Genomic DNA, 15579 nt, shown 5'->3' with positions numbered 1-15579 from the left:
CATTAGCTGCTTCAAGTTGAAGGGGTTCGTTTGGGTCAATAATCTCACTCACATTTCTCAGTCGTACCTCAGGTAAGTTAATGTTCTTCCATGACTCATCAATAGCACAAACCTGTGAACCAGAGTCCCAAAGTGCTTCAACCTTGTTTTTACCCAAAAAGCATCTAATGAGACATTTACTTCCCACTAACTGCCTGACTGAAGGTATTTTGTCTTTTTCACACATCTTACTTTTGACTTGTTTCACAGAAAACCTCCTATTTCCCTTCTGAATACTACCACAAGAGTAGGGCTTACATTTAGTTTTGTGTATGGGCCAGTGTTCCCCTTGGCACTTTTTGGAACAGTAGAGGGCGCTCTTACACACAGAACAACATTTGAAACTTTGAATTTCACCTTGTATAGCACAACGGTAACAACACAGGGACCTTTTAATGTCACTGGTCACACCATGTCCCGTTGGAGTGACCTCCCCTAGTTTAAAGAGTTACCTTTTGCTGATTTAACTGGCCTTGGTGCTTTACAGCCAGCTCGAAAATGCTCACTGCTCCCACACCTAAAACAGTGCTGACAAAACTCTTCACCTGTTTGAATACAAATAAAACACCTTTGCTGTGGCCGGGGCGTGTAGAAACGCTGAGGGGCGAAGCGCTGCTGGAACTGTGCAGTGCCTCTCATCGATGCAAAGCCAGGTTCTGGGTGGTATGGCTGAAGAGCTGCTCGGGAGTGCTGCTGGAAGGCCGGAGGGGCCCGCTGTGGGTAGTTGTGCTGAGCAGTTGGATCCAGTTGGTATGGTGGACATGATGTGAAGATCTGCGCTGGGTAGTGGTCCTCAGGTCCTCCGCTGGTGAGTTGTGTCGTGGTTGTAGACTTTTGCATGGACTCTCTGATTTGGGACACTTCCGCTCGCAGGTCCTCTAACAGCACCATCCCCGACCGCATCTCTTTAATCTCTGACAGCAGATCAGATGTTGAGACAGCTGGGTTTTGTTTCTGGACAGTCTTTTTCTCAACAGGTGCCGGGGTGTCACTGGGCTGGACAGCATGCACAGCGGTGGTTCGCTGGGGAACAGTCTGTTTCTTCTTGTCTTGTCGTTCTTTTTCATTTGCACATGCTACATTTACTTTCTCAAGCAAAACTTCATCAGAGGTGGCGGGCTGAAGAAGGTAGGGCTGCATGTCATTCTTTACATTGTCACTTTGCAAACCTGTTAAGATGGTGTGCAGGAATAAACTTTGAACCAGGGCGGGATCATATTTTAAACCTGACTCAGCCTCCTGAGATGCAAAGAGAATCTTTTGACGAAGGTCCATAGCTCTCAGAAGGAAGTTTTGCGGCGTTTCTTTACTGCTCTGTACCTCAGATGAAAGCTGCTTATACAGTTCAGTAGCCCCTCTCTCCCGATAGTGAGACCTTAGGATTCTCCGCAGGGCGGGAAGAGTCAGATCACTTTTGCCTTCCAGGTAACTTCTAAGCTGCAAACCTGGTGTAATGGCACGAATCACTGCGTCAATTATTTCGTCCTCTTGGTAGCCCTTACTGTGCCCACTTTCAATCTGCCTGGCCAAACTTGAAAATGTGAGCTTGTCCTTTTGTCCTGGCTCACCTATTTGGCCTGATATCTTAAAGTCTTTGCGCCACATGGCATTTTCTTGGGGCATTGGCACTCTTCTTTTTATTGGTGTGTTTTGAAGGCTCACTTTCTTACTCATTAGCTGACTCATTGCTTCTTCTTTAGCTTGTAGTGTACTTCGTAGGACATTTACCTCTTTCTGTAGGTCTTCTCTCTCTTTATCTTCACCTGATAGCTCTAACTCTGGCATCTTTAAACTTTCAATCAAGTCTTTGATACTGAGCAAATCAGAAATCCCCTCGTCTTCAAGCTCAGCTAACTCATCTCTTCCCACATAGCTCACGATAAAAGTGATTAGCTGGCCTCGAGTTTTTTCTTCAAGCTTCTCATTTTCAAGTCCAGATATGTTTAATTCGTTGCAAATCTTTAGCAGTTGTTCAATATCCAGTCCATATAAAGCTCCTGTAACTTCGAGCTGCACTTTCTCCAGCTCTGACTCCATTTTCATCAGAGAATTTGACACAAAACAGTTCAACTTGGCTTCTGTTAGCTTTGTGATAAGGTGGTGTCCTCTAGTGGTGGCTGTGCTCACTAGTAGATACAACCTGCTGCACGTGCTGACAGAGCTGCGGTGAATGCCTGAGGTGCGTCGTGTCTCCGATGCTAGCTTGGCATGCTAGGGTTCGATAGGGATATTCAGCTTGAGCTCCCACTTACTTCTGGTGGATTTTTCACTCACTAAATATCCCAGCGGTGCCTCCAAATGTTGTACCCTCTGCTCCGCGATTTTGGGAGAGGTTGGTGGAACTTTTTCCTAAAACTTAAGAGAGAGACGAGACGTGCGTCCTTTCTCCATTTTGTTTTATTCAAAAAAGCACAGAGCTAAAACAGTGCAGGCAGGAACACAACTCCAGACCAAAGCAATCGATCATGTATCATCAACCTCTAAATCATTTGTAAATATGTAAATAGTTTCTATATCTTTAGTACAGTTTTACCATTTTAAATGTAACAATCATGTAAACGAAATAATTATGGATAATAGATCCTTTTTAACTTGTTTTTAACTGATAATTGACTCATCATAAACTCTGCTTTCAGCTTTTAAACCTGTGTATAATACACTTTTAATACCTTAACCATTTCTAATCTTTTCTAAATCGATTTTTTAACCTGTCACAGAGACGTGGGGACTTAGTGGGAAAGTGTCCGCATGCGTCCACGACAACGCGCGCAACATCGTGGCAGCCAACTCTCCCGGACGGGTCAGCTGGGACTCGATCCCCTGTTTTGCACATACACTGCAGCTGGCGGTAAATGACGGATTTAACGTGTTTGTGCATCGTGTTATTGTTGCAGCGGGGCGGCTTGTCAGGCACTTCAACCACAGCACACCTGCATGCAAGGCACTGGAGGCCAAACAGGACCAAATGCAACTTCTGAAGCACCAGCTTATCCAGTCATGTAAAACGAGATGGAACTCTGTGTGTGACATGATGGCACAACTGCTTGAACAACGCTGGGCAGTGACAGCTGTTCTGTCCGACCGAGCAGTTACAAAATTGCAAGAAGCAAGAACCCTGCCCAGATAGCAAACTATGGGTGAATCAATGTTGAATCTATGTTGAGACCTAACGTCGAAATTATACAGAAAGCGCAAGGTTGATAAAATGTTGAGTCAACGTTTGCTTACATAGGTTACATGTTTGCAAACATAGATTCAACATTAATTAAACATTGACCTGTCAAACATTTTAATTAAACCAAAATACAATGTAGATTCAATGGTATCTTTTAAACACAAACTTCAGTGTTGACAAAATGTTGTTGAATCAACGTTGATCCAACCATCAGTCTTCAACCGTAACCACAATTCAACCTTCTTAACACTAATTCAACATTGATTTAACATCTTTTGCTATCTGGGTAAAGTGTGATTTATGGTTGAAAAGCAAGTGTTGTCTCAACATTTTATCAACCTTGCGCTTTCTGTATAATTTCGACGTTAGGTCTCAACATAGATTCAACATTGATTCACCCATAGTTTGCTATCTGGGTGGAGATCAGAGATGAACACTGGCAGAAAACGGAGGAGATTTTGCCAGTGTTGGAGATGCTGAAATGTGCGACCACTGTCATGTCCACAGAAAAGGAGGTGTCAGTTTCGAACATTTATCCCATCACCTTCAGCCTTATCAACAAACACCTGATCAGCACTGAAGATGACAGCCCGAGAGTTAAAGAGTTCAAGGCGAAGGTGCGACAGTCCTTGTGTGACCGCATGGGGGTGAGCTAAGTATTATTATTATTATTGTTATTGTTATTACGCAATGTTTTGTTATGAATTAAAAAGGTCATTGATTATATTTTTCACCACAGGTGGGGACGGACGAGTTGGTGACCAAACCAGCACTAATCGCCTCGGTCCTGGATCCACGGCATAAACATCTCAGGTTTTTTTCTTCAGGGGAAAAAGAAGCCACAAAAGCAGAAGTACTTGAACTCTGTGCTAACATAGCAGCAACCGCTGGAAATGATGAAGATGAGCCTGTTGCTGCAGGTGAAGACGGGGCAAGTTGTGCTGCCGCGGAGAATGAAGACACAGCGGTGCCTTCTGCCCAGGCTGGAGTCCGGCGCCGCCAGGACAGTGCCATGACGTTGCTCCTGGGAGATGACTACAGCTCTCCTAAACAAGGAGATGATCCAGAAGCAGAGGTGGACACCTACATGAGAGACAATCTTCCATCACTGGACACTGACCCCCTTGAGTGGTGGAAAATCCAACAGACGCGCTTCCCGAGGCTGGCCATACTGGCCCGGCGCTACCTGTGTATTCCTGGGACATCGGTCCCATCTGAGCACATATTCTCCGCTGCGGGTCTCACAGTCAACAGGCTGCACACCAGGCTGACCCCAGAGGATGTCAACATGCTGCTTTTTCTTAATAAAAACCGGTAAAAGGAAAACAAATCCGCTGTGGCAAGAGAAGACTGGGGTTGGCCTCGCCCATTTATTTTATTTTGAGGGCTGAAAAGCTCATTAAAAAAGGAGAGTTTTTTTGTAGTACCGAGTGGATTCATGTGTATGTAAGTTTTTTTTTTTTCTGGTGGCTATTGCTATATTTATATTTTTTCTGGTGGCTATGGCTATTTATTTTATTTAAAATATTTTGACACACAGGTCAGACTTATTTCCTTGGTTACACGGGAGGACTTCGTGCCATTATAGATAGATATAACTGTATGCTGCACGGCACTGTTTGATTAACAGGGTGTTGTTTTTGTTCATTAGAAAGTATGACAACTCGGCTATTTGAAGTTAAACAAATTTCAATCTGTTTTGAATCGTTTACAACGCTGTCCTTTTTCTCTCTCTATGTTTAATTCTGTTCAGCAGTGCTGCAGGTGTTTGAGATGAGAAAAATCCTAATATTTTGTTGTTTTTGTTCATTTGGTTGATGTTTATTTGGCTGTTTTTGCACATTTAAAAATAAATAAATAAAGCCCATAAGAATTTTGTTTTGTCACGACACTTTTGAATGGGTCACAGACACTCTAAAAATAAATAGGGGAGGCAACCACCATTCCGACATCCCTCCACTCCGACAAGGACCCCCAATTGTCCAAATGGCAACACTTAAATTTCTTTCAAACGTCCCATCATTCTGACAATTTTTGCGTCCTATGGTAGGAATGACGGTATATAAGAAAAAAACAAAGCATCTCGTCATTCCGACAATTCCTTTACAAGCCTACAACAGTGCATATCCACATTAAAACACAGAGGTCAAATAATGAAAACGGCAGACATCAAAGCCTCAGATTTTTACGTGATTTAAAAGCAGATGGACTCCACAACCTCGCAAACCAACTTAATAATCTATTATTAAAATCTCCTGAGACTGTAAATATCATAATATGCCTACGCGTCTTAATGTAACTCGGGCTAGTCTGAAACATGTCAGATTGATGTCTGAAAAGGGATCACTGACTGTAAACAGAAATACAGTGTCAGTGACCTGTCACAGCAGCCAGCTGGAGCGGAGCTCTCCACACAGCCCGTGCGTCTTCATGCACGCTGGCATCATATGCAACATTAATATTACAGATATCAATGACGGCGCTGCAGATGACACCTTAAGTCACTGATTAATTCCAGTTGCCTTCATGTTGTACAGTAGGGGAGGGTGTGTATTTTTGTGCGCATTTACGCATGTGGCACAAAACCAGCATTACATTGAATATTATTTTTTATCTCCAGACACGCCGCGGGTCATCCAGATTTACAGTGAAATGGTTCGGTATGAAGCCACATCATCCAGATAAACATTAAGCTCCATCAGAACTGTTTAAAAATCAGATTTCAGAAGCTAAAACTTTATTTTGGAAATTAATTAGAACACACAATTGTGTCGGAATAGCGTGTCGGAATAGCGGTATTTCGGAATGGTGATATGTCTAATCGGTGGTATGTCGGAATGGCGGAATGGCGGAGTGGCAGCATGTAACCACTCAACAGGGCATTTAAATCTTATCGGTTAAGGGTTATTAATCGGTTAAAGGGCGTCGGTTATCGGTCATAAAAAAAAATTTAAAATGTGCATCCCTAGTTTAGATCACCGTCTTCGGTCGTGGGTTGAATTCTTTAGGACCTCAAGGGACCCGGTGGTACTCTCCTGAAGGTTCGGAGCTTCTCCTTGTAGTTCGAGTCTCGCCCAGCTTTACATGCACCCTTCGTCGCTCGTCTCTCCACTCTCGTCCACGTCAGTCACTGCACCTGCTCCTTGAGCATCTCCGCCGGTTTGATGGTTGTCACGGCGTATCATCTTCTCAGTAGGTCATCAGATGCCTCCTCTATAGTGTCGTAGGTTTGGTTCCATCTTCGTGTCTCACGCGCAGCCTGGCAGGAAAGAGGGTCTGAAATGGCACTTCATTTTCTTTCAGCACTTTGCGGATCTCTGAATATTCCCTTCTTTTCTTGAGTATTACGGGCGGGTAGTCATGGTCCAAATTTATATGATTTTCTCGCCAGGTGAATCCCTTCCCCTGCCATGCCTTGCGGAGCAATGTCTCTTTTGTTTTGTAGCTTAGGAATTTAATTATGATGGAGCGCGGCGGTGCGTCGTCCGGTGGCGGCTGTCCCATCCATCGGTGGGTTCTTTCAATCTGAAGATCAGGCATTTCTTCGTTTAACTCCAGACCCTCGCGGAGAAGGTTCTCTACAAATGAAATGATCGTTGTCGAGCCCTTTTCGGCTCCCTCGGGCACTCCATAGATTCTCATACTCTCACGTCTGGAGCAGCTTTCCAAATCCAGTAATTTCTCCTCCAGTTTCGTGTGCAGTTTGAGCATAGCAGCGATGACTTCTTCCGTGTTTTGAATCCTCTCCTCCGCCTTCTCAATTCTCAAATCCCCTTAACTCTTGCACGATCACGTCGAAGTTAGCCATTTCTGCGCGCTGTGCCTCGTTGTTAGTTCTTAGTGTTGCCGTGCTTCGTTTTCCTCACCCCTTGTCTTCGGATGGTCTTTATGGCTCAAAGTGGTGGCTTGAATCTTACCCCCTTTATCTGTGTATTTCTTTAAAAATTCTCAGCCATCTGTCTGGGGGAATTTCGCTAATTTCTCCTGTTCAGTTGGGAGCTCTCTCACTACGCGGCCATCTTGACGGTGTTCCAGCCGGAAGTCTAGAGAGCTTAACCCAGTGTGTTATCAGTAAAGGCCATTCATTTCAGCTGACAGGCACACCTCATGTTTATGAGCTTCATCAGGCCTATGGAAGAAGGTTTATTTCTTTCAATGTCTTTCAGGTGGGGGACTCAGGGGGACTTTACCACTACTCACCCTCTGCCTTCAGTCAAAGTGAAGCTCTTCACAGAGAGCACTGGGGTCTTGGCTTTGGAGGACAAGGAGCTGGGCAGGGTGAGTAAAACTGCACTGCCACATGTGACTGTGGCAGCTTTATACTGCTAAAATACATCCTTATTTTTCTGAGCGCTTTCACAGCAGTCACAGTCAGAATATCTCTGATCATATGAGCAAAATTGTGACCAGCAAAGAGAAAACCATCCTTTGGCCATGCGCCGAAACTAGAAGGAGCACATGACTGTTATCCTCAAGCAAATTAATGGAACTGTCAGGATTGTATCACTAAATATACAGCGCCCTCCATAATTATTGGCACCCTTGGTTAAGATGTATTGAAAGCCTTAAAACATTTTTTTTTTATTGCAGAAGAATACTCTCAAACTGAAATTGTTTAAAAAATGTGTTATAGGAGAAGATTAGGTGCTGTTTTGTTTCCAAAAGGGGGTTGTATAAAGTGTTAACTTGAGGGTCCTAATAATTGTGCCACACATGATTTGATGTAAAAGAATTATTTCTTCATATGTGATGGCAACGGCGCTCTTGTGTTGTCTGGCTGGAGCATGTAGTGTATCCCCCAGATAGGCTGTAGCAGCTGCCGTCTCACAAGGAGAGGTTGCTGCTTTTTTGTTTTCAAGGCTGTTTGTTATTTTTGTGTATGTCCGTGCGGGTTGCAGCAGTGGTCTCGGGAGCACCCCGAAGTATTGGCTGAGACAAGTTGTCTCCCCAATGCAGACGGTTTACAGGTGCATAAAAACCCACCGCCAGTACACACATGAAGACCAGGGTCAGTTAGTCAGTTTTGGTTGGGTAGTTAGGAGGGGGCGCTCCATAATTACTCAATCTCCCTTTGGTTGTGTATTGTGTAATTCAGACTGCTTTGGATTTTTCTTTTGATGTGCTGGTTGAATCACTGTAACCTTGTTGAACATGGAGGATAAGCATGGTAATGTGTTGGTCTCTGAGTTCTTAAAACGGCCATCTTGTAATACTTTAACCCAGTTTACAAAGGTAGATTTAATGGATTTGGCAGTCTATTTAGGCTGGTCAAAAATGGACAAAATACCCAGAAAGGTGGAGCTTAAGTGCGTGGTTGAAGAGCTGGCTGTGTCTGCCAAACTTTTGGAGGAAGTTCAGGCTCCAGCTGCTCCAGGTCAAGTTAATGCAGAGCTTTTTGGTGGTACTTTGCCATTTGAATATCTACAGCTGGAGAAGGAAAAATTTAAATTAGAGAGTGAGAAATTAGAGCTAGAGTTTGAGAAGGAGCGAATAAAGGCTGAGGTAGCATTGGAAAAGGAGAGAGCAAAAGTAGAGCAGTTGAAGCAGGAATTGCTCAAAGAAGGGAGTGCACATGAATTATTGTCTGCTGGTGGTAGGGGTGGATCTCCCGGTTTTGATGTTGTTGAAAGTTTGCGTCTTTTGCCTAAATTTGATGAGAAAGATCCTGACACATTTTTTGCGTTGTTTGAGCGTGTTGCACAAGTTAGAGGATGGCTAGATAGCCATAAGACTGTGATGTTGCAATGTATTTTTACAGGCAAGGCCCTTAGTTCTGTTGACAGTGGGGATTATGCTAAAGTTAAGGCTGCAGTGTTGAAAGCATATGAACTAGTCCCAGAGGCATATAGGCAGAAGCTTAGGACCTGGAGGAAGGGAGACAAGCAAACCCATGTTGAATTTGCCCAGGATATCCTTACTCATTTTACTCGATGGAGCTCGACTTCTGAAGTAAACAATTATGTGGATTTGTGTGATTTAATTGTATTGAAACAGTTCAAAAATTCATTGCCGGCCCATCTTGCTACTTATATCAATGAAAAAAAGGTGAAGACAGTGTCTGCAGCTGCTGTTCTGGCTGATGAATATGTTTTAACACATTCTAGTAATCCAGTAGTGGGTCAGGTTTTCAGAGAAAGTCAGCAGAGGGAGAATTTCAGGGTGAAGCCTGGTAGGTCTCTTGGGCTCGCCCATGAGCCCCGTCCTCAGGCTGTGACGCATGTTCCAGGGATGGATGGAAAGTTTGATCCAGCCAGGGTATGTCATGCGTGTAAAAACAAGGGACACTGGAAAGGGGAATGTCCAATTCGGAAATTTGGCCGAAAATCTGCTGATTCCAGTGTATATGTAAAATCAACTGGTCTAGTCTCCACTACCTTAAGCGCTGGTATGACGAGGTTGGATGTTTTTTCCCTCAATCCTACTTCATCCAAGGGTATTGATGGGATGTATGCACCTTTTGTCTCAGATGGTTTTGTATCTTTGGATGGTGAAAATAAGATCCCTGTTAAGATTTTGCGGGACACAGGGGCTGCTGAGAGTTTGATTGTGGAGAATATTTTGCCTTTTTCAAGCTGTACTGCTACGGGGAAAAAATTTCCTGTACTTGATGTGGGGTTGGTACCTTTGTGGGTTAATGTGCATCGTTTTCATCTCTCCTCCGATCTGGTTTGTGGAGAGGTGGAAATGGGTGTTCGTCCTCAGCTGCCGATTGATGGCATAGACATTATTCTAGGTAACGACCTCGCGGGAGCTAGGGTTTGGAAAAGAAATCCACCACAAACATGTGTTTGTTCACTGTTGCAGATTTCAGAGGAATCGGATGAGTGTGCTAAACAGTACCCCAAAGTTTTTTCTTCCTGTGCTGTGACGCGGTCCAAGAGTAAAACTGAGTTAAAACAGTCTGACCATTTTCAGCCCTCTCAGGAGTTGTTTTCTCCAGTTAAATACAGTTGTGAAGAGAATAAGCAGTTCAAATTGTTTTCTATTCCATCATTGTCTAGAGAGGAGTGTATTAAGGAGCAAGCCGCAGACCCTACGTTGAAATCCCTGTTTGAACTGGTTTGCCCAGAAAGTGAGCTCAAGTGTGATTCTGGTGGCTACTTTCTCAGTGATGGATTGCTGGTGAGGAAGTGGGCCCGAGTAGTGGATGGTGGTCAGGTAGATAGTGTTTTTCAGATTGTGGTGCCTTTGAAGTTTAGAGATTTGGTGTTGAGCACCTCACATGATGGGGTGGCAGGTCATCTTGGTGTGAGGAATACATATGATAGAGTGCTCCGCCATTTTTACTGGCCTCTTTTGAAAAGGGATGTTGCAGTATATTGTGGAACTTGTAACACCTGTCAGTTAACTGGAAAGCCGAACCAACAGATTAAGCCAGCTCCATTGTACCCCATTCCGGTGATGGAGAAGCCATTTGAACATCTGCTACTTGACTGTGTGGGTCCGCTCCCAAAAAGTAAGACTGGGTATAAGTACTTATTGACAGTAATGTGCCAAAGTACCCGTTATCCTGCTGCTTTTCACTTGCGTTCTATCAAAACTAAGCCGGTATTGAAAGCATTGGTTTCATTTATTTCTGCCTTTGGAATCCCAAAAGTGGTACAAACGGATCAGGGGAGTAATTTCATGTCCCGTACATTTTCCCAAGTGTTGAAACAGTTGAAGGTTAAACATCAGGTTTCCAGTGCATACCATCCGGAGTCTCAGGGAGCTCTTGAACGATTTCATCAGACATTAAAGTCTATGCTGCGTTCTTATAGACCCCTTGCAGTGTTTACTAACACAAGGTATGCTCACACAGACCCGGTGCAGGAGCTCCTCCACATTCCACTTTAATTTAATGGGTGAGCCAGTGTCTGACGACTGGGGTGTCTCGGAGTTCCCTGAACAAGAACAGAAAGATAGCGTTTAGGAAATTGCACGTCTTGGCTTTGGCCGCATCAATGGGCTCGCTTTGAGAAGGCGGTGGCGGCTGTTGTTTGGGGCTGCCGCCGCCGACAGCCGCCTCCTGCTGCCTGCCGGACACGGCCTCTTGCTGTTTGGATGCAGAAGATGGTGTGCTGTCCTGTTGCTGCTGGACTGGTTCGGCATGTTGGGTATTAAAGTAATCCTTCAATGCGTTATCAGGCACTACTTTGACATACTGCACTGTCCTGCTAACGGGCTCAGGGCTTCTAAATGGTAAATGGTTGTATTTATATTGCGCTTTTATCCAAAGCGCTTTACATGATACATCACATTCACCCATTCACACACACACTGATGGCGGGAGCTGCCATGCAAGGCGCTAACCACGACCCATCAGGAGCAATTAGGGGTTAGGTGTCTTGCTCAGGGACGCCTCGACACAAGCACGACGGGCCGGGGGATCGAACCGCGACCCTCCGGTTGCGAGACGGCCACCCTACCCACTGAGCTATGCCGCCCCTGCTTCTCTGGTATATCAGCAGGAACTGTGATATCAACGTAACGACTGCTCCGGAGAACACGGAAATCAGTATTAAGTAAACCAAACGTTTAGCCGCGGTAGCAAAGCAAGTTCCACCTGGTCGCTGTCACAGCTGCCATATCATCTGCTTTACTACAATTCTGACAGCCGACAGCACAACAAGAAGGCATATTTAGCGTAATATGTGCTTGCAATATCACGCCTTGGCCAGGTAAACAGGCTTTGTTTTTTAACTGGGTCTGCGCGCGCAGCTGCCTAATTAAGTATGCATACGTCATGTGAAAGGGGTCTATTGTACTGAGCTTTCTCAGGATTGGGAAGAGGGCCTGCCTTGGTTGTTGCTTGCAATACGAGAGGTTTCCCAAGAGAGTACGGGTTTTAGTCCCAATGAACTTGTGTTTGGGCACACGGTGTGGGGTCCACTGGCTGTGTTGGCTGATGATTTGAAGCGTGCTGAGCCACCTGTTAATGTCTTAAACTATGTAAACGATTTTCGTCGCCGTTTGCATGTTGCCTGTGCCACTACTCACAAAAGGCTTAGCTGTGCACAGGTTAGAATGAAAGAGCTTTTTGATCGCAAAACTGAATCTCGCATGTTTGAACCCGGAGATCAAGTGTTGGCTTTGTTGCCACTGGTAGGTTCACCCATTCAAGCAAAGTTTAGTGGCCTGTACACAGTTAAGTGCCATATGTCAAATAGGGACTACTTAGTACATACACCAGACAGAAGGAAGAAGGTTCAGTGGTGTCATGTAAATTTACTGAAGCCCTATCATTTTCCCAGCTCTGCCTCTCAAGTTGAGTGTGATCCTGTAAGGTCAGTAGCCACAGTGTTAGTCTCGTCTTCTGAAGATTTTGATGTTCCGGCTGAGCCTATTCTTACAGGGAGGCTCAACAATTCTGAATACCTTAACCATCTAGACAGTCAGTTGGGTTATTTGTCAGACGATCAGCGTGCAGACCTGGTGAAGTTGCTTCATTCTCACTTATCTCTCTTCTTAGATACACCATCATGTACTAACCTGGTGGAACATGATATAGATGTGGGGGATGCTAGACCTATCAAACAGTACTTCTATCGTCTGCCCATGGGAAAGCGTGAGCGGATGGAGAAGGAGGTGGACTACATGTTACAACATGGGATAGCAGAGCCAGCATGCTCTAGTTGGGCCTCTCCATGTCTGTTGGCAGATAAGGCTGATGGGTCAGATAGATTTTGTACGAATTTTGGAAAAGTTAATGCAGTCACCAAGCCTGATTGTTATCCAATGCCTTGCATGGAGGACAGCGTTGATCAGGTGGGGAGTGCGAAGTTCGTCACAAAACTTGACCTTTTAAAAGGTTATTGGCAGGTGCCATTAACCCCAAGGGCCAAAGACATTTCCTCTTTCGTTACACCGTGGGAGTTATTTTCCTATAATGTAATGCCATTTGGACTGAGAAACGCACCAGCACCATTTCAACGTCTTATGAATGTGGTGCTAGCTGGTCAGCCAGGGTGTGCAGCATATTTAGATGATGTAGTAGTGTTCAGTGACACATGGGAAACTCATGTTGAGCGTTTGAAGGCTGTGTTTGACAGGTCGGTGGATGCAAATTTAACTGTTGCTTTAGCAAAATGCGATTTTGCTAAAGCAACAGTGATCTATCTTGGCAAGGTTGTAGGCCAGGGTGAAGTTCGTCCTGTGCAGGCCAAGGTGGAGGCCATTGATAAATATCCTGTGCCGACATCTAAAAAGCAGCTGATGTGGTTTTTAGGGTTAGTGGGATATTACCGCAATTTTTGCTGTCATTTTTCTACTGTGGTCGCCCCACTTACTACCCTTTTGCGTAAGAACACCCCTTTTGTCTGGTCTTCTCAATGTCAGACTGCTTTCAAAGATGTTAAAAAAACTGATCTGTTCTTCTCCCGTTCTTGCTGCTCTGGTTTTTGATAAACCCTTTCAGATGGCGACAAGACTTGGGGTCAGTATGTTTGTTTTCCTGTGTCCTGTCTCTGCTTTCTATTTTAGATCCTGGCCTGCCTGCCCCTCCCTCCTCTTACCTCTGCTGTTCAGCAGAGCAGCAGATCCTTTTGCCTGCCCCTCCCTTTCATTATTCAGGATTGGCTTCACCTGCTGGGGGCCTTTCAAAGCAGGTTGAATCCAAGATGGGGTTTTTTCTTCCCCTCCCGGATGGCGGGTGCCTGCCAGGCACTCTTCTTGATTTCGGTTTGGATTTGATTATGTTGGGTTTAGCTTGAGTTATTTCTTGGTTGAGTTCTTTAATAAATTAATTTTATTATTTAAAAGTTGTCACTGTGTCGACCTCCCTTTTTTTTGTTATGCTCTACAACGAGCTGGGCATAACAATTGGCAACTGCATGTCTTCACTGGGACTTTATTCCACTCCACTTTGTGATGATCTCCAGGTCTTTCAAGTAGGAAGGCTTTCTTGTTATAACTCTGATCTTCAGTTTCTTCCACATGTCCTCAGTGGGATTCGGGTATGGACCGTGGCTGGGCCAGTCCAGCATATTGATACTGTCTTCTGTTAAGTATTTCTTAACCACTTTGGCTGTATGTTACAGATCATTGTCTTGTTGGAAAGTCAGATGCTGCTCAAGGAGTTTTTCTGCAGACTGAGCCATGTTTTCCTCCACAATCATAATGTCATTCTCTTTTCACAGGGTACTGCCAAAGCATTAAATTACCACCACTTGAGACTGAATGCTACTACTTACTTTAGCCAAACAAAAGTCTCCAAAAAACTTTTTGTCGCATCTGATTACAGAACTGATGCTCAAAAGATTTCTACTTTGTCTAGATGATAAATGAGCTATGTGTGTCTGTCTTGTGGAACTGGAGTCCTCCTTGGTGTGTGTTCATGCGAACCAGCCTTGTTCAGTATCTGTTGGAGTGTCTGATTGAGATGCTGGTACCGGAACTGCTCAGATTCATCAGGAAGGTCTTGGTGGTGAATCATGGATTCTTCTTGGCCTCTCACTCTACAATTCTTCATCATGTAGGAGTCACTTCAGGCTTTCTAACACATCCTTTGAGATTTTTCAATGTGGAACTTTTTTGATGATGCTTTGCACTGTGGCCAGTGGCAGTTGAAAACAGTTGAATAGCCACAATCCATGGAGTCACAATGTACAACTCTCTCAGAAATGGACCATAATGGCGAGCTCACTCTTTGGCTTTAGCCATGACTTGCAATTGACTAGTAACTAGAGAACTACTGCATCAGGTGTTTTAAATTTACAGTGAATTAGAATGCTCTGTAACATGGTAGAAGTGACCAGCAAATGTTACGGAAGCTGCATTTTCTGAAAAACGTTACACTTTAAAGCGCTATCAATAATTTTAAGTAATAAGAAAAAGACATCTCTTACACAATGCCAAGCTTGTTGAGTCTATGTATCACTTAATTAGAGTCTGTCTGGCATTGTGAAATAGTTTAAGGTTCTCAAAAAGTAGCACATGATGCCACCTTCTAATGAGATTCAAGAACAAATGTAAAACTAAATCAGTGATGTTTATCAGTCTGGAAAGAGTTACAAAGCCATTGCTAAGGCTCTGGGACTCCAGGGAACCACAGTGAGAGACATTATCCACAAATGGAGAAAACATGGAACAGTGGTGAACCTTCCCAGGAATGGCCAAACAACATCTTTACAAGAGAACATTAGTATGTAATCTAGGATGTCACAAAGGAACCCAGAAGAACTGCAATGGCAGTAATGCATCTACAGTCTGTTTTTCGGCCATGAAGAAGATGCAATGTGCAAATTTATTCTAGGTTGGCAAGTTAACTTTACATGAATTTTCTTTTGATGGCTGACCACTTTTCAACAAAAGTTTACATTTACAAATCCTGGTTAGGGTTCTGTGGTCACATTACACACATCATTTTATCTGATTCGCAACCTGCT

General features: G+C 44.2%; 1 protein-coding gene across 7 annotated transcripts in view; it reads left to right on the top strand.

Annotated features, from left to right (window-relative positions):
• cadps2 (Ca++-dependent secretion activator 2) overlaps positions 1-15579 on the top strand; it is a 561419-nt gene that overhangs the window by 264292 nt on the left and 281548 nt on the right. For all 7 annotated transcript variants that reach the window (XM_051951549.1, XM_051951548.1, XM_051951546.1 and 4 more), the window contains exon 7: positions 7381-7492. In XM_051951549.1, coding sequence (XP_051807509.1) covers positions 7381-7492 — 112 coding nt within the window. The remainder of the gene's footprint in view (positions 1-7380; positions 7493-15579) is intronic.

Source organism: Acanthochromis polyacanthus, chromosome 8 (genome assembly GCF_021347895.1).
Source record: "Acanthochromis polyacanthus isolate Apoly-LR-REF ecotype Palm Island chromosome 8, KAUST_Apoly_ChrSc, whole genome shotgun sequence".
NCBI classification, from domain to species: Eukaryota; Metazoa; Chordata; class Actinopteri; family Pomacentridae; genus Acanthochromis; species Acanthochromis polyacanthus.
Note: the sequence above shows the minus strand (reverse complement) of the source record. Positions and strands in the feature narration are given on the sequence as shown.